The sequence below is a fragment of the Diceros bicornis genome, chromosome 14 (genome assembly GCF_020826845.1).
Source record: "Diceros bicornis minor isolate mBicDic1 chromosome 14, mDicBic1.mat.cur, whole genome shotgun sequence".
Taxonomy (NCBI): Eukaryota; Metazoa; Chordata; class Mammalia; order Perissodactyla; family Rhinocerotidae; genus Diceros; species Diceros bicornis.
Window position 1 is genome coordinate 42,703,628 of NC_080753.1, and position 21,345 is coordinate 42,724,972.

Here is a 21,345-nt window from a genome sequence, read left to right on the forward strand (position 1 = left end):
GTTTGGGCACATGGGATGCTGCCTTTCTTCTCACCGTACCCAAATCTTCTGCATATTGATGAATGACCATGTGAGCTGTGTATCTTACTTTCTAATATGCATGTCCATGGGGGAAGAGGCCCACTAGAAGAGTGGTCACCACCACAGCTGGGAAAGTCCTGGTATCTGGTTGCTACTCACTAGCTGTGTGACTTAGCAAACCTGGTATCTCTGTGCCTTACATTCCGCATCTGTAAAATGGAGCTGTGGTGAGGATAGCAGCAGTTTATCCAACCAAAGCACTTAGAACACGGCCTGGCACAGACGTAAGTGTTCAATTACGATTAGCGGCCATGATGATGGTGAGCGTAATCTGACCATATATCTCTATCCTTATTTGCCTAATTTTTGCGGGGGAATAAAGTGAAGAGCTGATATGGGTTCACTGTATTATCCATTCTATTTTTATACTTTTGTATATGTTTGAAAATTCTTATAACAGAAAGTTGGAAAAAAAAAAAACTGGTAGGAAAAGAGGCAGTTACAGGAGAGAATACAGCAGAGCCTAATCCATTTCCAGTATTTTTAAATTTCTTCTATCATTAGATTTACTAAACCTAGAGTGAGCAAACTTTTTCTGTAAAGGGCCAAGTAGTAAATATTTTAGCCTTTGCAGGCCAAATGGCCTCTGTCACAACTACTCAATTCTGCCATTTTAGTGCAAAAGCAGCCAGAGGCAATATGTACACAAAGGGTGTGGTTGTGTGCCAGCATCACTTTATTTACAACAACAGGCCCACAGTTTGCTAAGCCCTGTTCTAAACCCTAAACATTTCACAGAATATAGGATAAAAACAAAGGAACTTATGCTTTCCCTCTTTGTGGTCCTCATCCTTTAACTAGAGCCTTCTAAGGGTCTGTACCCGCTGGAGACAGATTTCAGAAAGCTAAAACCAGGCGCCACAAATGAGTCAAGACAAGATTGCTTTTCTGGTTTCGCCCTCTGATCTGCAGCCCTGAATTCAAGGATAGTCTCTGAGTCAGTGGGCCTTGGTGTTCAATAAACAAATTCTTAGCCTTTGTCACTTTCACAGCCTCTGGCAGGTTTCTCCTGACTCCCATCCAGCAGACCCCTGTGCCCACGTTCACAGGCAGCCCTGGAAACCATGTGTGGAGTCCCGATCCAGCTGCCCTGGGAAGCCGGCAGGTGGCTGCCTGACCAGCAAAACCCTTACCAGGCCGCGAGGCGGTTCTTGGCTTCTGCGGGATGGTGGGCCGTGCTGCCAGGCTGGGTTTGGGGGACTGCAGGAGGGGCTTCGGGCTAGTGGGTGTGCCGGAAGAGCTCCGGGACCTGGAGCCCCCCTCCACTTTCGGTTCTGCTTTGGCATTCTTTTCTGGTGTTCCCAAACCGAAGCGGTTCTCTGGAAGACCTGGGTGCAGTTTAGGTACTAAAAGGAAAATGGGTACAAAAAGCACACTTTAAAAATCAAAAGTGAAAGAAACCAATAATTTGAAGCTAGGAGAAGTCTAGTACAAACTGCTATAATCATTGATTGTCCTTCCTCATCATAGAGACTTAAGAGCAGAAACATGCTGTTCTAGCATGTTTTCAGAATCAAAACATACTGGCAGAAAGCTAAAATTCTTTCTAGAAAAGCAGTAGACTTGATGGTGCTCTTTTGATTACCCCTGACTATTCTACAGACAACAAGCCTTACAATTAATAGGGTACAGGTCCATACTAATGTACAGAGAGAACAGTAGTTCTTCACGCCTTTGAAGCAGTCAGATGTTTCTTGGCTCTGGCACAAGGTACAGGTATAACCAACTGTACGCCCCTCGGTTCTAGATGGTTCTAGACCACAATCAGGTAGGGATCTGGCTGCAAATCCTGAGTGAGGAGGGCTATGCTGATGGCCATAACCTCATGTTTAGTGAGATGGCTCCAGGAATGTCATCTCATGTCCCATCTCCATCCCTTTTGCTGCCTTAATTTAACCAGACAACTGGCAAAAATAAGCCCGTTAAATACGATTTATATTCCAACTCTTACTGCATGAAGATATTAAAGCTAAGCGTTAAGAACTTCAAACAGCAAAACAGGGTATCTAACGTGCAATTTTCAAATTACTCTCCAGTTTCCATCTAAGGTATCTGATTCTTTTACGACACCTGAAAAGTCAGAGGGACAAAGGATACTGGACATTTATGGGTATTCAAGCTGAGAGGGAAAAATATTCCCTCATATCAAACAAAAGAGCCACCTTCCACATACCTTATCTGGCTTATTTTTAAAAACATCAGCCACATCCTCAAAATGTCCCCCGACCTTTCCCCAAATGCCCACAGTTTGGGAGTTCTCAATGAAGTTTCTTCCTTTTGGGAAATCAGAAAAGGTGCCCTGTCCAGGCACAAGGCTATAGAGACACGCTCCCAAATGGAACTGGTGTAGGTGAAGGGATGTGGTCTTTTAGCTGAAAGCTGAGAACACGTAACGCGGAGGCCCATTCTTGCCTCCCCATCTTTATTTTTCTACTGTTAGTCACGTGTGACTCCTGGAACCAGAAGGTAAGTATTTTTCCTAAGAGGGCGATGGCAATGGCTTGACTTACCTGCCCCACCTCCATCCAGCCGTTCTGTGCTGCTCAAGGCCAGGCTGGAGGAATCTTGCAAGACAGCATCATTCCCAAGCTTCTGAAAAATTCAAGTATCCCCCACCGAAAAAGTGCATATTTATTTATAAAGTATAAGAAGACAAAGCAGGTAATTAATGACAACAAATAATGGCTCCCTAACTCTACTACTGTTACAATGACTGCATCTGACCTCTCTGTCTCTCTGAAGCTCTGCTGCTGGGACAACACTATGAGAAACCTGTTCTCTTCTGTGTTTACAGTCAGGGCTCTGAGGTCCACAGTGTGACCAGTTCCTCAGAGTGCTCCCCACAGACGAGAGGGGCCAGGCATCAGGGGAAGCCAGTGAGCTTGGTGACATTTCCTGTTTTTCTTGTTAAATACCTTGTTAAATGCGGCCTCTGCAGCCCCTGATGCTCCATGCATTGAGGGCACTCATACTCTGTAAGTCTACAGGACCCTCTCCAGGTTGGGTTCCAATGACCCAGTTTTAAAAGCAGTCGAAACCTTCCTGACCTCAATGTACAAAATAGGTAGAAGGGGGCCTGAAATGGACAGGCTCTTCCTTGCCAGAATCACAAAATACAGATCTGCTGTTTAGGAGGCAAATACAAACAAACAGGTCTGAATTAATTTTTTAAAAATCTGCGGTGGGAGGTTTTTGATGGCAAAGACAAGGAAGGTTAAATGCCACTGTCTTAGAGTAGATGCTATCACTGATAAAGTGAGAAATCAGCCCCTACCTTAAGGTGCAGGAAGGCCACAACAGAGTGAGGCATTTGCATACAAAAAAGATATGCAAAGAGAAGTCTCGTGTTGGCTTAACAATATCTAAGAATCCTGTTCACAAAGATGATCCACATCTACCTCCTGTCTAAAACCAAAAATGAAGTGGGCAGGAAGACCAGGAGGCATGCCGATTCCTAAGATGGCCTGACCTTCAGCCTATCCATTCCTCCTTAACTCCTGCTTCTGACAAACCCAAAAGCAAATATCTGCTGCCAATTCCTAGCTTTAAATTGGTTTTGATGATATAGGAGGGGTTATTTGAAACACAGTTGAGATCTGACCCAATGACCAATCTGCCACAGCCACACACTCGCCAGGAGAGCCGGCCTTATCAGAAGGGAGTGGTGAACATGGCAGGGTCGCTGAGGAATTTCTCAGCTAGAGCACAAAAGTTCCACTTGCACTACTGGAGGGTAGTGCACGAGAGCGGGTCTCTGACGAGAAATGTGTACATAAGGCTGGCAGCGAGAACAGGCACATTATTTGACATCATCATGGAAAAGCGATCCCAAGGAAAGGAAGCGCATGCCAAGGACTGCATGTAGAGTCCTCTGAGCTGAAGACAAGTGTCCGCAGGGCCAGGGATGAGCCATGAAGTCCCAGCAGGGGGCGCTTTAGCCCTTGATCCTGAGCTGTCCAGTGGCTGGGCCTAACCTGTCCTCAAATGCCCGTCCTAGCGTTTTCTAGCCTCTTAGAAGGCAGGAGTGCATGTATCTGTGCTCTGACAAAAATGATAACGTGGAATATTTAAACAGGGCCAGGATGAGGGTGAGTCCAGCAGGGTGCCAGGGCACAAATTTAAGGAGACACTCCCTTTCTGGCTCATGCAAGTACAGGGCTCATGAGAGTGAGTGCTTCCTTAAATTTTGCACCCTGGGTGCCTCACTTGCCTGCATTTAAATATAACCCTAGGAGTCATTTTTACTTTTTCCTGCCAGGCTTTCTGAGGTAGTTATAAACAGCAAAAGTGACTGTGCGGAATAAGGATGAAATAATGTAATGTCACCTTTTTTTTTTTTTTTTGAGGAAGATCAGCCCTGAGCTAACATCCATGCTAATCCTCCTCTTTTTGCTGAGGAAGACCGGCTCTGAGCTAACATCTATTGCCAATCCTCCTCCTTTTTTTTTCCCCCAAAGCCCCAGTAGATAGTTGTATGTCATAGTGGCACATCCTTCTAGTTGCTGTATGTGGGACGCGGCCTCAGGATGGCCGGAGAAGCGGTGCGTTGGTGCACGCCCGGGATCCGAACCCTGGCCGCCAGTAGCGGAGCGTACGCACTTAACCGCTAAGCCACGGGGCCAGCCCAATGCCACCTGTCTTTGAGTGTAGGCAGCTGACTAGGTGGCCCCAGACGAGATGTGGCCTCTAAGCATTCAACACCTGTTACTCTCATTTGTTAATAAATGATAAATGCCATATCTTCATTTTCACAGTTCTTTTTCCTTAAATACATGTATTAAATGTGAATAGTATAAAGAGAATTACTCAAGAGGAGAGTGAAGACAACATATTTTTTAATAGTATATGGACCACTGATGTTTATGTTGCTAACTTTATAAAGAATTCCTTTATAAAGGAATTTTAGGGGAAAATATTCTAAAACTAGTTTTTGAAAAAGTTGCTCTTATTATTTTACTGTTCTGCTAGAATACGCCTGACTGGTTTGATTTTTAAATACTGTTTTTATTTCTGTTGTTTTTTACATAGACACTAGATGGTGCTAAGAGATCATTAGCATAAGCCTTGAACAACTAAAAATACTAAAGCATAAGAATTTTGTCACTTTGAGCCAATTTATACATCAAATCCAAAGCACATGGAAAAAACCCTCTAGCACTTTTCATCTTTCTACCAAAAGGCAGCTGTTCATAAATGGAAACGGTGATAAAATAAACAGCTCATTAGTGAAAACAGTATGCATTATTGTAAAGAAATTCTTTAAAATGGATTAAAATGTAAACATTTCCTTGGGTGTCTGATTCACCAATGATGTGGTCACGGTATTTATTCAGAATTCTCACCAGGGAAGGCCACATCATGCCTCCCTTGTTGAATTAGCAGAATATAGTTATATGGTCCCCTCCCTTCAACTCTTCTCTAGGGGTTGAGTGAGTTAGGAGGGATTTGTAACTAGGAAATTGCTAGATAACAATGGTGCTAGTAGAAGAACTATGGCGAACAGTTGTAAAATCATGTGGGATGCAGGATTTAATGAAAAAATAATCAGTTGTTTAGAAGTAATACAAAACAGCCCTCCACATCCTGGTATACGGTTTACCACTTACTTTCTGAAAATCAAGGGTCCACTGTTTTATTCTGATATTTCAAATAAAATAGATGTGCAATCTTCCTTTCTTTGGAGGATGCACTGTCACACACATAAAAGAGCTCAGGATAACGCACAGAAACCAAAACCTGGGTTCAACCTGGGTATATTAATCTTAGTAATCACAATAAGGATACAAGCCTTCAAGCAGCTGCAAGAGAAAATGGAGGTAGAAAGGGAAGGAAAAAACACAACCTATATTTTTAAGAAAAGGTTCAAAGAATAAACAATGTATTAAGTCAGATTTTGGGGCACGCAGCAAATTTTAAACTATGAAGGTTTTCTTCATAATAATAGACATCATATCTCTATGGTCAAGTGTTCAATTAGTTCTAACAGAATACCTTGACTTTCTCTTCTTTTGTCTTTTAAATCTGGAATATAGCAAGGAATTTTTAAGTTTTGGAAAGGGAATCAATTATGAAATAATTGAAAAATAGATTCTACCTTTATATAATTATAATCTACTTTCAGTATTTTTATCTGCCTCTGTCAGGTCTCTATTTGGATTCACCAGACTCAGTCTTTTCCCCAGATGTGAGCATGTCCCTGGAACAGCTGTCACATGCTTCTATGACACAGACAGGAAGCGCCTGGTCAGGTGGAAAAGATCTGCGTACTCTCAGCCAATGACCTACCTTTGAACACCGTGGCTCTCCACAAGAGCGTGGCCCTGATGCCAAAGGGAAAACATGGCCCTGCCTTCATCATCTGTGCTCTAGGTTCCTTAGGAAGAAGTCTTTTGTTTTGGAATTTTATTTAACCAATAGGCTACTTTTCTGTACCTCTCTCACCCATAAAAACCAAGTGGGGGCAAAACCACAAAGACAACCAAGTCAAAGCGGAACCCCCTTACCTTCTGCGCACAAGCAGCTCTCCTCTCCTGCTTGGCTTTCATCTCCGCCAGCAGACCGCTGCCCATCACCTGGACCCCGTACCTTCGCCCACCCTGTGGACTGCTCTTGCTGTCACTCCGTTCCACCTTCCCCACGTCTTCTCCTTGACTCTCCTCCAGGGAGTCGGGGCTTTTTATCTCCTCTACCCGTTCAGAATTGCCATTGTGCTCGGCTGGCTTTGTGTCCTTCCTGGGTGTGTCCACGGCCGGGCTTCTGACTGTCCCTTTCGGTGAGGAGGGTTCTTCTGTCATCAAGACCGTCGATGGCCGCTCACACTTGGACCGGGACTTGATTAAATTGAGAAAGCCACTTTTCCGAGAATCTCGCTTTTTCTTTTCATCTCCTCCTTCACCAAGCTCGTGGGACTCTGAGCCTTTTGCTGATGATCTCCTGGGATTCAAAAGAACAAATCCTGTTGGTTTAACTGTAATTACAGCTCCAGTAAGAATTAGTCAAAATATAAATATGGAGATTGCTGCTTATACAGCAACCCTTCTGAAGTATTTTAAAAGGTTGATTTCAGTCATTGCACTTAGGAAATAGAGATGAGTGTGGAATATCATCATCATACCCACAGGTGAGGAAACAGAGGCACACACAAATTGAGAATGAGAATCTGAAGGTGTCAGTGGTAGAACTGGGAGCAGAGGTGAGTTTTTTTTATATTTAAACGTTCCAGTCAAGTGCCTCTCCACTTGTAAGAACATCCAACAAAGCTGGTTCCACTCAAGACATAGGTGGGCAACTGCCTCGTTTAATGTGGCGGGCACTGGACAGGACCGGATTTCCCCATAACCCCCTAAATCCTTCCATAATCATTGGATACCACGTGAAATCCCACCCATAGTGCTCAACCCAAACAAAGATCTGGATCCTTGCTTAAATGTCATACCACGAAAAGAGCAACAAAATGAAAAGACAGACAGTGAGCTTTGGTAGAAGGGTATCAGAAACAGAACATTCAGAAACTTGGGAAATGGATGGGGAGAAAGTGTAAATACAACGGGCTGAGTGGGAGGGACCATCACTGCCTTTCACTTAAAGCTGCCAGAGTGAATACCCCTTTGGTCCCGAGTCCCCAGTACAATCACAGCAAGGGATTTAAAAAAAAAAAAAAAGGGCATAAGCCCCAGAGGGGAGAAAAGGCAAAAATAACAAAGTTTGGAAGCCAAAATAGTTATGAGTGAAAACTGATTTAGTAGATCTGGGAAAGCTGACCCCTAAAGTGTTAGCAGGGGAGACCCAAAGCAAATGGATTTGCACTGGCTCCAGAAGGAGGAGCTACAAGTACCTCTGGAAACAGAAGTGAAGGTGGGGCTTAAGAGAGAAAGAGAGGTTGAGATTGAGAGCCCATTCACCAAACCATTACATCCTCTCCCCAAACCACAGAGCCCAAGACTGTGCCATCCAACCCCAAGTTTATCCCCCGGGGAGAGTGAGCCAAAGAAACTCTGAGCTGAGGGACAGCAGACACAGCTGAGGTGAGTGTACTATCACGAAAACAGGGAGGCTCAGGTGAAGGGGAGAATTTGCCACCCCACAATATACCTCTTTGGCATAAGGATTATTTTAGGCTGAAAACTGAGCAGAAGATACCCTTTTGTAAGAGACATTTACATTTATAAGGGAAATCTCCATTTGTAAGGGTGTCCCCCTCTCTGTACCAGGAAGAGGAAGATGACTAAAACTCTAGAAACTTAGCAATGGAGAAGGCAAGGACTTAGTTCTGTAACAACAGTACCCTTTTTATTGTCCTTTTCCTGATAATCTCCCCAAACTGACTCCCCCTCCCAAGCATCTTTCTTTTGTCTTTAGCTGGAGATGGTATTTAAGATGGTAGTTTGGGCCAGTGTGAGGAGTTACTCAGTTTTCCTGGGTCTTTCCCATGTATACAGAAGGTATACATGTTATTAAACTACTGTTTTTCTCCTATTCATCTGTCTTTTTATTATAGGGGTGTCTTAGTCAAGAACCTATAACGGTAGAGGGAAAATTATTTTTCCCCTCCTACACAGGAAGCCTGCATACTGAACAGTGATACCTCCCAGGCCCTTTCCCTCATTCTGGATCCCAGAATAGGGGAGGTTTATGCCCTCCAGGCAAGAGATCAAGCTTTCCAATAAGTTCAAGAGAAAAGACTAAGGATTCAGACAGTCAGGGAGACCCCCTTCCCCAACAAAATGGTCCAAGAAGGTCACCCTACATTGAAGCCCACCAGTCGATAAGCTCCATTCACAAACTTCCAAGAAACTCATTAGTGCCCCATTCCATTTCAACATGAAAGAGAAAAAAACGTTACATCCATGAAACAAGAATAACAGAAAAATGTGGGAGCAGAAGTGGAAAACTCAAGGTTGGAAGACACAAGTGAGGAAATCTCCCAGAAAGTGTGTGTGTGTGTGTGTGTGTGTGTGTGTGTTGGGAGGAGGGGGAGCACACAGTGGGAGGGGTAATAAAAGGAATGAGAAAATAGGAGAGAAAAGTAAAAAAAAAAAAAAACCTAATGGATTAACAGAGGAAACACATAATTTGAATAATGGAAGTTTAAGAAAAATAATACAGAGGAAAAGAAAGGGAAGAAATTATGAAAGAAATAATTTAAAAAAATTTTTCAGAACCAAAGGACCTGAATTTCCATATTAAAATGGCTCATTAATGCCTAGCACATGGGTTAAAACAAAACAAAACAAAAAAACCCACCCAGAGCATATCGCCATAAAATTTCAATATATTGAGAACAGAGAGAAAACCCCAAATGCTTTCAGAGAAAAAAAACAAAAATAAGTCACAAACAAATGATCGGGATTCAAGGTGAAACTGGATTCTTATAGCAACACTAGAAGCTAGGAGACAATGGGACCAGGTTTTCAAAATTCTAAGGTCGAATGGATTCCAGTCTAGACCTCTATACCTAGTCATACTATTAACCAACATGAAAGACAAATGAGTTTCAGAAATCTACCTCCCATGCTTCCTTTCTCAGGAAGCAACCTGAGGAGGTACTCCACCAAAACAAGGGAGTAAAGTAAGGAAGAGGAGGACACGGACCAAAGGAGATAGGAAAAGGAAACAGGAATGAGGTGAAGGGAAGCCCTGGCAGACGATGAAGGGAGATCCCAGGATGACAGCAGTGGAATGGCCGAGAGGTCACACTGGAGTCAGTCAGACAGCAGTGAAGGATGTGTCCAAGAAGACGAAACTGAGAATACTTGAAGAAACTGCGAGGAGATTTATACCTTTACTGGAGATTTAGGAGATATGTCAGTGATAGGAATACAGAAAACCAAGCAAATGTAAAAGGGGACAATTATTAATTCCAGGGAAAATACAAAGTTGTACAGGGAAGGAAATGTGATCACAGTATACTGTGAATGTTTACATGGTTATAATGAAGTAAACATTAAATATTGATGTAACCAACAATTATGATAGAAGTAAAGACGAAGATGGGGAGAGGAAAAGTGTGTGTGTGTGTGTGTGTGTGTGTGGTGGGCAGCAGGGTGAGAGTGTATAAGAACTAAATGAACACCCTCTATACTAAGAAGTCAACAGTTATAGTCACTATCTAAAACCGAAAAACAGGAAATAGCCAAAAAATATTAAGGAATATGGAAGCAAAATTAAAAAATAAACAGCTAAAGGAATATGAATTAATTGCCTCTGGGGAATAGGGGGTAAAGAAAGAAACAGCACCCCCACCTTTTTTTTTTTTCATAAAAAAGCCTTGTAGAACATCTGACATTTTAAACCATGAGCACGTATAACTTTGATTTTCAAACTTTCTTCATACTACTTGATGATTTTAGCTATGTCTAGCCCTTTACAGATCGAACTGACAATAATCTCTTTTTATACAACAAAATGAAATGAAAAAAAATCACAACTTCTAGCCGATTCCATCATTATTTGATGAACATTGATGTATCTAGTTCTATTTGTGCATTGGGACATGAAGAGAATCCTCCTAGAGCAGTATCTTTGTAGAAAGTGGATTTTACACCTTATAAAATGTGCCCAACTTCCATTCAGAGCCTATTAAAGAAGAAGGCAGCATGAGGGCTAGAGGAAATGACACTGCAGCAGGTGTCACAACACATGTGGTCCCAATCAAATGTGCATAAACCTCTCTACTACCTAAATATCAATTTCTAAAGTTTCAGAAGGGGCGAGCCTACAGTGATGTAGTTTATAGGGATACAGGCCAAGACTGTCTCGATTCATTCCACCAGTAGTGACCGAGGGCAGACTATAAATCACAGGCTGTGTCAGACGCTGAAGTTACAATGAAAAATAAGACCCAGGTGTTGCTTCTGAAGAACAGCATTCTTTGGGGAAAAAAGACTTGAAAGCAAATCACTACAAGGGACTTGCCCATTTTGCTCTGTTTATGGTGGTGTTGCTTGAATCTTTTACACTGAGAATATATTCAACCACTCCTTGCACTGTAAAAAAATTAAAAACCAAACAAACTCTTGAAGGAATATGTGTGCTCTAACAGATGTATGCAGAGGATGGGGAAAAAAAGCATTGAGTCAGCAGTAGAGAGAGAGCAATTAATTTGGGGGCAGGGAGGGGTGGTCACGGAAAAGCTTCAAAGAATAAATGACATTTAGGTTGGTTCTTGAAGGACAGAACAGAATTTTTCCAAGTATAGTATGCCAAGCTTCAAGGCCAGTGTCAAATAAGACAAATAATTGGGTCCTGAAGCTTATAACATTCAGTAAGTTATACTATTATGGATATAAAACTTTAACTGACTTTCACCTCGCCATCCTGCTGAGGCAAGATAAGGCACATCAATCTATGGAATGAACCAGTTTTCTCCCTATCTGTGCCCCACCTGCCCACCCTCGGCTTATCAGTATGGTTTAAATTCGTTCCTGAATTTGACATCTCAAGATGAAGAATACTTCACAGACACAAATCCATGTTAAGAGTGTATTTTGGGATGGATCTGCATTTAGCTGGGGATTAAATAATTTGGTACAAATCATGCTTAAAGACTGGAGTGTTTTAAGTTAAACAATTGTTAATGAAAGTACCACTGAATTGTCCTTTAAGGAAACTCCACTTAGTAATAAGAAAATACAGACAGAACTTTGTAGAGGCCAACTCTGAAGCCTCTTCACTAACTCTGTTGTCATTTTGACACTGTTGAGGTTGTGTCATTTAGCAACGATGTAGGGCCCCCTACATCGAATCAAATTACGAACAAGAAAAATTTAAAAATAAGTAATTTCAGCTGTTAAAGTTCACTGTCCTGTAATACAATCATCCAGGGAATATGATAAAACTCTAAAAAAAAAATACCAAAGGGAGGTGCGTTTTGTGGTCTGGTTTAGAATTGTACAATGGTTCTCAAACTAGAGCATGCCTCAGCACACCCTGGAAGGCTTACTGAAACAGACTGGTGGGCCCCACTTCCAGAGTTTCTGATTAAATAGGTTTGGAGTAGACACTTGAGAATTTGCATTTCTGACAAGTTGATATTGATGTTGCTGGCCTGGAGAGCACATTTTGCAAACTATCAGAATAGTAAATCTCGAACGTATATAAATATAAATAATATATAAATAAAAATATATTTAAAAATAAAACATTTTATAAAAATATATATATTTATATTTATATATAAATAATAAATGAGCCTTAGTATACTAAGTTTAACTGTAATTGTTGGTAATTTAAATATGATTTAAATAGTGTTATTAGTGAAATGACTCTGAACTCACTTGGAATCCATTTTGGTCACTTTCTTGGTGAAAAATTCATCTACACCTTCATCCACTCTCCCCATAAGACCGTTCTGTTCACCATCTTGGGAGACCATGCTGGCAGCACAGACCTGCAAACCAAACAGGTGTCATGTTAATTTACATTCAAACTAACTCAGGTAGTCTTTACTGCTAGATTCAAAGCACTGAGATAAGGGCCACGGGAAGGACAAGACTGACTAAAATAAGGGCCCTTATAATCTACTGGACTAGAGGTCATGTGTACGACTGTAACAAGGGCAGAAAGAAACAAAAGTGAGGAATGCACTATAAACACAAAGCCTGGTGGAGGATTAATGCTGTGTGTATCAGAGGCAGCTGGGACTTAACAGGCTGTGAAGAGAAAAGGCATTGCAGGCATATGGTAAGGAAAGAGAGAATGCATGGAGAAATGAAACACATGCTGAGTTCTGAGAATGGTGATAATTCCAGTGGCCGGGGGCCCAAGGTGTGTGGATGGGATTAATGCTCAAGTGGCCATCTCCAAGTGGCCACTCCAAACCCCCTCCTCTGTTTCCTTTCTTTCTTGCTGGAAGAACCCTGATTTCAAGACGTGAATACTTATTTGTATATGTGATACAATTCTGGTCACTGATGTATAAGGGGAAATCTGCTAGGGGACTCAGGAGCAGGTTTTCCTGCAGAGGAGGAAATGTACTTTTTCTGCATGGTTATGTGAGGGAGGATATGATGTCTGAGCTGTGGCAGCCATCCGGAGCTCATGAGGGGCAAGCTTGAGGACAAAAGCCAACACACTGAGGATGATGGAGCAGAATGGTGGAAAACACCTGCATGCTTGCGCTATGCTGCTGAATGAACCAGATCTGGATCCTGAGATTTCCAGACTTCTTGTTAGGTGAGAAAATAAATATTTCTCATTATTTAAGTTACTTTTAGTTGAGTATCCTGTTACCTTTGATTGAATGAATACTTCCCAACTAATAAAACAAGTACCAGTGGTGAACAGCCTTGAATCCTATGCTAAGGAGTATGGAATTTACTTTGCAGGTGATAGGAGCCCACAAAGAAATGGCACATGCCAACCTGTATCTTGGGCAGAAAATTCTGAGGTAGCATGAAGGATATATTGGAGAAGCCAGAGATGGTTAAGTAGGGAAATCTCTTCAGGAACACAAATGAAAGACTCTTGCAGTCGTCTGTCTAGTCTAATCTGGAGGTGATGAGGGACTAATAAAGGACTGGAGAAATGAGAATAGAAAGAAAGGAATTGCCCCAAAGGAGGTCAAAGTTTCTAGGCTGGGTGAATGGGAGCATGGCTCTAGGGAGCACAGTTCAAAGACCAGATTTGGGGAAGATGACGGTGAGTCCAATTTCAGACAAGTGTTTGAGGTGCTGTGGGAAATTCAGGGGCAGGTGTCCAGCAAGGAGTCGAAAGCTTGGGTCTCAGAAGAGAAGCTGGTGAGAAGCTATAAGGAAATTATTCACCAAGTTAGCATTTCTCTTTGAATAGACAACTCACAGTGAGCCTAGTAACATGCTTGATTTGTACCTGCAATGGTGTATCAAATTAATATTTCTCACAGATATGTTGTGGGCCACTGAAAAAGAACATGCATCTGGCCCATTCTGTTGGGCGCAAGGACAAATTCTCACGTGGTTGGGATATCTGGTCTGATATCTTGCCATAGCGTGGTGGGAAATTTACTTTCTGTAACCTTGACTTACAAGTCTCAAGTTGCCTCTGGGGGAACTTGGCTCCTGTCTGCACACGCATTGTTTAAAGAAAAGACCAATCGTTTGCTTTAAACAATCACCCACTTCATTGATTGGGAAACCTCCATTATGAAAAATGAACTGTACGTTTGAGTTCACATTTGTGAAATGCTGAAAAGTGAGCAGATAACAGATAATAGACAAAGAACCCCGTGAAATGTGAATAATAAAAACAATTATACCTCTCATCTGAATGGTGCTTTATATTGGAGGAGGGCTTTCCTCTATATTGCAATCAAGCAGAGAGTCAGCAAAGTTCTACAATCCAGTTGAGAGAAAGCAGCTCACTGAAAAACTTTCATTTTGATGACAAAAGATAAAGTAGCACAGAACTTGCTTATATTATCATTTTTCCTTTTGTAAAAGAATGGGGAAGGGAATCTCCATAGCAATAAGAGCTCCCTAAGTTTATACAGTGCTAGTAGTAGTTTATGTGGGTTTTGCACATCTCTACCCTTTGAACTGAAAAGGAAAGATAGTTTTATCCTAGTTTGTGGTTAGTCACAGATCAAACAGTGGCTCAGAGGGTGAGGGGTGCCCACACAGGCTACCTGACTGACAGACGAGAAGGATGTGACCCCAGGACACATGGCTCTCACATGAGGCTTCCTTCCAGTGCACCCACACTTCCCCTCAGAGGCTTCCTCTCAAATTCCCTTTCCATTTTGAGAAAAAAAAATAAGTTTTACTAGTATAATTTTTCCTCTCAGCCCTTTTCTTTTTTCCTCCTTTGAAACAGAATTCACAGCTAGCACAAAAGGCTCTCTGGGGATGAGAAGAACATCAATGGGTTTCAGAGATGGAGGCACACAGGGCTTAACAAAGCAGTCTTCTTTCCTGCAGGACAGGCCAGTTTTTAGGGCTGGAAGGGACCTTATAGATCCCGCAGTCCCACCCTGCCATTTTAGAGATAAAGAGACTGAGAGTAGAGAGGTTCAGAGAAGTCCAGTGTCACTGGGGGATCTTCAATGAGACGTGCTTTAAAACGCGTCTGTTAAAAGGGGAAGAAGGAGGGGTCAGCAGCCTGTGAGAAGAGCAGCAGAAAAACTTAAGACTGAAATGATGTGTAGTTTGTCAAAACAGTTCAAGGCCAAACATACGTGCTGTTTTAGCTCAATTTCTAGCGAAAGGAAAGGAAAGGACATCTAGACATCAGAAGTTCTCAAAATCCTGTTTGACTTTGGTCTTTTCTGTCAAGGAGAATAAATTTCAGACTAAAAAGGGTAACGTAGCTATTGAGGGGGGTGGGGGTGGAAACCTCAGCCCTGAGCTGGTTGGAACCCACTGCATTTGCACTCGGAGAAAGAATTTTGCAAATAAAATCGGGAATTGCTGTTGTTGATATTTGAGAAATAAAGAAGGTAGATTTTCCACCTCTGCTGTATAAGTAAATCCTAAAAGGATAATTTGTGAATGCTTACAAGATAAGCCGGTGACTATGAGAACTAAAGACAATTCAGACCACCCTCCGTTTTCCGTCTGCTGGGATTATTAAGATGAATGCACCAAGGAAACAGGGTAGGTGGTGCGCCTGGGCTTTGACACGGCAGCTGCCAAATCTCTCATAATGTCTCCATGGGCCGGATGGAGAGAGATGGGCAGGAAGTAAGGACAATTAGGTACATTAGTAACTCTGAACAAATATGCCCAAAGAGTGCTAATTAGTGAGTTGAATAACCATGGAATCTTATATGCATACATTAGACAGTAAGACATACGGAAAAGTTGAGAGCTAAGCAATCAAGTCAGGAAATAAGAAACCCAAAGGAAACACAATGAAGGAAATATAATAAAAAGATAAGACAAAAATTAATAAACTTGAGAGAACTAATAAAACTAAAAGCTGATTCTTTGAAAAAGACTAATAAGAGACAACCTTACAAAATTAAGAGAGAGGCATTAAAATATATTAGAAATGAAAAAATGAGATATAGCTATTGATGAAGAGATTAAAAACTCTTAGGAGAATTCTATAAACAACTAAATGAACAATTAAACTAAGTGGACAATATCCTAGAAAAATATAAATTACCAAAATGGTCTCAAGAAGAATTAGATGATCTGAACAGGTCTATAACAAAAGAAATCAAACCCCTCGTAAAGAAATCAATATATACGCATCACACGCACACAGCAAGCAAAGCTTCAGGCCCAGACAGCTCCCTGGGAACAGAAAATCTGTATTATATGCAAACTGTTCCAGAAAACAGGAAAGGAGAGAGCTTCCCAACTAATTTTATGAAGATAGTAGAATTCTGAAACCCATACTAGACGGATGGTCTAGACAAGAAAAAGAAAGAAAAATTATAAATCTCTTTCATTTATGTACACAGATGGAAAATTCTAGTAAAGCCTAGCAGTATACTAAAACAAAGCAACAATATCCTGATCAAGAATGGCATGACTCTGGGCGGCACAGTGGCACAGTGGTTAAGTTCACGTGCTCCGCTTCAGCAGCCTAGGGTTCGTCAGTGTGGATCCCGGGAGCAGACCTACATCTCACTCATCAAGCCATGCTGTAGCAGCATCCCACATACAAAAAATGGAGGAAAACCGGCAACAGACGGTAGATCAGGGCCAATCTTCCTCACCAAAAAAAAAAAAAAAGAATGGTATAACATGAGAAAAATCTGTTAATGTGATTCACCACAACAGTAAATTAAAAGAGAAAAATAATTAATTTCCACAAATACTGAAAAAAAAACCAATCAAATTAAACTACCATTCATTGAAAAAAAAAAATAGCAAACTAGGAAGGAAACTTTCTCAACTAAATAGGTAACAGCAGAAACTGCTACATGTCTACCCAGTGTCTATTCTCTCTTTACTCAGTAACAAAACCCTGACTTGTTTGGAATATAAACGTGACCAAATGAAACACTTATCGTCCCAGATGCTGTTGCATCTGGGGCTGGAAATATGGTTCATTTCTGGCCAGTGAGATGTAACTATAAGTATACTAGGATTTCTGGGTAACTCAGATTTCCTGACACACGTACCCCCTCTTTCTCTGTCTGAAATATGCTTATACATACAGAAGATTATAGGCTTTGCCTGAGAGTAAGACCAGTCACCAGCCATTAAAAAGTGAATAAAATCTGTGGTTGAATAAATAGAAGTATAGAATTTAGAAGAAGGGAGGTGATATGGCCAGATCCTACTAAAGTACTCTATTTTGTTTTGGGCGCCACACTGCAATTTATTCAGAAGAGAGCAACAAAGAATTGTAAATGGCTTCCAGACAGTATCATATGATAAACATCAAAAGAGCTGAGAAATTAGATTGGAGAAGGAAAGACCTAATAATCACCCACGTATATTTGTAAGTTTGCTAAATAGAAGAGACTTAAATAACATGCCACTTCAGACAGAGAGAACAAGATGTCTAAGTTAAAATTATGAAGACATATTTTAGCAACACATAAAAAATAATTTGCTAATAACTAAGCTTTCAGAAAACGGCTGCTTAAGAGAAAGAGGTCAATATATTGGCCAAATGACCAAGTGATAGCTGTGGAGGATTTTTAAGCACTTGATAATGGATTGGACAAGATGACATCAAAATCCCTTCTAGACTTGCAATACTGTAAATCAAAGCATGTAGAAAAAACCTGATTACCCAGGATTTCGTTCATTTTAATTAGAGTTGGTTTCTTTCATCAATGGGCCAAGTAGTGCGGGGCCATGCCAAAAATATATGGTAAACTGATTAACACTGACTGTCCTGCAAAGGGAAACCATTGTGTTATATTATAATCATTCAGAGGATGATAACAGGCAAATCACTTACTTGCCCTGGGTTTCATATTTCCTTGAATAATGAACACATAGTCTTTAAAATTCCTTCCAGTGGGAGATGAGTCTAGTAGTGGCAGAGTCAGGACTAGAAACTGACAAGTTTCCTGAATCCCAGTCCAGTATTCTTCCCATGCTTCTATGCAGGTTTTTCAGTGGTTTTTGCTTTGGGGAGTGCTTTTCACCTACGGCTATGACAGGTGAAGGGGAAGAAGCAACGGCTAACTGGCCGTGGATGGGTATGAGGCCCAAGTCAGCACTCCTCCCTCCCTGTCAGGTAGGTGCCATGGTTAGAAAGTGTGTCTCAGGCTTGCTTGCAGTGAGGTGGCCACTGGGCGGAGTCCAGCTAAAAGTATTCGGATGAAGGTGAAGTTCGTCACTTTCAGACCTGGCCCATCAAACCTCCTCCTGGGTGTGAAGCTCAGTGCTTGATGTCATCCTCCAGCTGAACGGATAGGACTCCAAGGACCAGAGAGGCGGTAGAGCCACAGATGAAAGCACCCGGGTCCCTGAATGGGGTCCCCTGACCAGATGCACCCACACTGGACTATGACGTGAGCAAGAAATCAACTCCAAAATATCAGGGACTTAACATATTATTCTCCCTCTATGTTTTCCCCCCTCATCTGTTTGTTGTACCCTTTCATGCTGACACATTCTGGTACCTTTGAAAATGTCATTTCCACTCTTAATTTATCCATGTGAAGCTCTCTTCCCAAAAGCAAAGACTCTAAAAGTCACTTCTACCAAAGAGATAATTTTTGAATATGAATTTTTGTAAAATTAGTTGGCTTGTTCCTTAATAAACATGAGTAAGAATCCCCCAAACTAGTGAGAGTAGCTAAGAGTGAGATTTTAGTGTTAGGGAGGTGAAATGGGGAACAAACGAAAAAGCTAATATTGGGGCCGGCCCCGTGGCATAGCAGTTAAGTGCGCGTACTCCGCTGCTGGCGGCCTGAGTTCAGATCCCGGGCGCGCACCGACGCACCGCTTGTCGGGCCACGCTGTGGTAGCATCCCATATAAAGTGGAGGAAGATGGGCACAGATGTTAGCCCAGGGCCAGTCTTCCTCAGCAAAAAGAGGAGGATTGGCATGGATGTTAGCTCAGGGCTGATCTTTCTCACAAAAAAAATAAAAAGAAAAAAAAAACAGAAAAAGCAAATATTAATAAAGATAGCTAATATTAATAAAATGGAAATATGAGCTTTAAAAAACTATATTTGCATTTAATACAGGATTTTATAATTTTTTTTATTGATGTCCTAATAGTTTATAACATTGTGAAATTTTGGTTGTGCATTTTTGTTTGTCAATCACCATATACAGGTCTCCCTTCACCCCTTGTGCCCACCCCCGACCCCCTTTGCCCCTGGTAACCACAATACAGTTCTCTCTGACCGTGTGTTGGTTTATATAAGTATATATATATATACTTATATATATATATATATATATATATATAAGTGAAATCATGCAGTGTTTGTCTTTCTTTTTCTGGCTTATTTCGCTTAACATAATACTCTCCAGGTCCATCCATGTTGTTGCAAATGGGACAATTTTATCTTTTTTATGGCTGAGTAGTATTCCATTAATGCAGGATTATATAATTTTATTCCATTTATTTCTCAGGACAACTCAATGATGTAGGCAGTGCTGATACTTTAGAAGTACGTTGGCTGAGGCCCAACAAGATCCCACGCCTTGTCCAGACACACACTGCCAGGGAAAGGGAGCGCTTCTCAGCTGAGTCTCACATCCTGCTCTTACTACTACAGTAGAAGATTAAATTCTACAGGCTAATCAGTCATGATGTAATGTTTAAGAGTTCTTATATATACACTAATAAAATAAAAAAAGAAGAAACTCGTATCTTTTATCTCTTATTAAAAATAAAATTGGGGCTGGCCCCATGGCCTAGTGGTTAAGTTCAGGCGCTCCGCTTTGGCAGCCCGGGTTTGGTTCCCGGGCTCAGACCTACACCACTCGTTGGCAGCCATCCACATACAAAATAGAGGAAGATTCACACAGATGTTAGCTCAGGGCAAATCTTCCTCAAGGAAAGAGGAAGACTGGCAACACATGTTAGCTAAGGGTGAATCTTCCTCAGCAAAAAAAAAAAAAAAAAAAAAAAAAAGAATTATTTTTTTGCAGGGGAGGTATGGGAAAGACTTAAAATGTACAGGTAAAATGACTATAGCAATTATTCACAAAATGTCTGGTAGTTTAGAAAGATTATAGTTTGACCTAAGATTACATTTTTACTTAGCTTTTTTTTTAAATAGGTTATCTATTCTTCATATTTACATAGATATTTATTTGTATATTTTTGGTACAAAAGCCAGTAGTTACAACACTAATATTTTTGGCCCAGTAGAAATCGACATGTTGCCACTTAACTTAGCCTTGTGTGATATAATATGAAGTATATATTTGATATTTGTCCCTGGTTCCTGACACAGAGCTTCTAAAACCCTTGGCATTTCCTAAGGGATAGAGGTAATAGGAACATCTTTTGTTATTTATAACAAGCCCATTTCAACCATACCTGAGTTTATGCTAAAAAGGTGAGTCTTGGTGGACCCCTAGGGAGCTTCAGGATAAGGGCTGGTTGTCAGAGAAACCAATCATGTAATAAGAGGGTTGGAACCTTTCAGTCCCATCCTCCAACCATGGGGACGGGAGAGGGACTGGAGATTGAGTTAATCACCAATGAACAACGATGTAATCAAGCATGCCTACTTAACGGAACCTCCATAAAAACCCCCAAATGACGAGGTTTGAAAACACATTACCAACACATTCCGGGTTGGTAAACAGCCTGAGGAGCTGGGAGGGTGGTACACCCGGAGAGGGCATGGAAACTCCCTGCCCCCGCCCCCATACCTTGCCCTATGCATCTCTTCCATCTGGCTGTTCCTGAGTTGTATCCTTTATAATAAACCAGTACGAGTCAGGAAAGTTTCTCTGAGTTCTGTGAGCTATCCTAGCAAATTCTCAAACCTAAGAAGGGGGTCATGGGAACCTCTCCTGAATTTATAGCTAGTTGGTCAGAAGTACAGGTGGCAACCTGGGACTGGTGTCTGAAGTGGGGACACCACCGAGCGCTTAACCTGTGGGGTCTACACTAACTCCAGGTAGTTAGTGTCAGAATTGAATTGAATTGTAGGACACCCAGAGAGTTGAAGAATCAGTTGGTGTGGAGGGAAAAAACCCCACACATTTGGTGTCAGAAATGTTGCAAGTAAAAACAGTCCATACCTTGGCTTTGAGAATTCTGACAGCTGGAAAAGCTCATTAGGGGCATCAGAAGTCAAAGAGAAGCTCTAGAAAAGCTAAAATAGCCTTAGGGTGGACCGAGTCTACTCAATCCTAGCAAAACAAACGAAAACAAAACAATGATAATATTAAATGATGGCT

General features: G+C 41.5%; 1 protein-coding gene across 4 annotated transcripts in view; it reads right to left on the bottom strand.

Moving 5' to 3' along the window:
- The window catches only part of CARMIL1 (capping protein regulator and myosin 1 linker 1), a 318,049-nt gene that overhangs the window by 12,093 nt on the left and 284,611 nt on the right, over positions 1–21,345 (bottom strand). For all 4 annotated transcript variants that reach the window (XM_058555125.1, XM_058555128.1, XM_058555127.1 and 1 more), the window contains 4 exons: positions 12,357–12,469; positions 6,585–7,014; positions 2,592–2,673; positions 1,215–1,427 (listed from right to left, as the gene is read on the bottom strand). In XM_058555125.1, the coding sequence (XP_058411108.1) occupies positions 1,215–1,427; positions 2,592–2,673; positions 6,585–7,014; positions 12,357–12,469 (838 nt within the window). The remainder of the gene's footprint in view (positions 1–1,214; positions 1,428–2,591; positions 2,674–6,584; positions 7,015–12,356; positions 12,470–21,345) is intronic.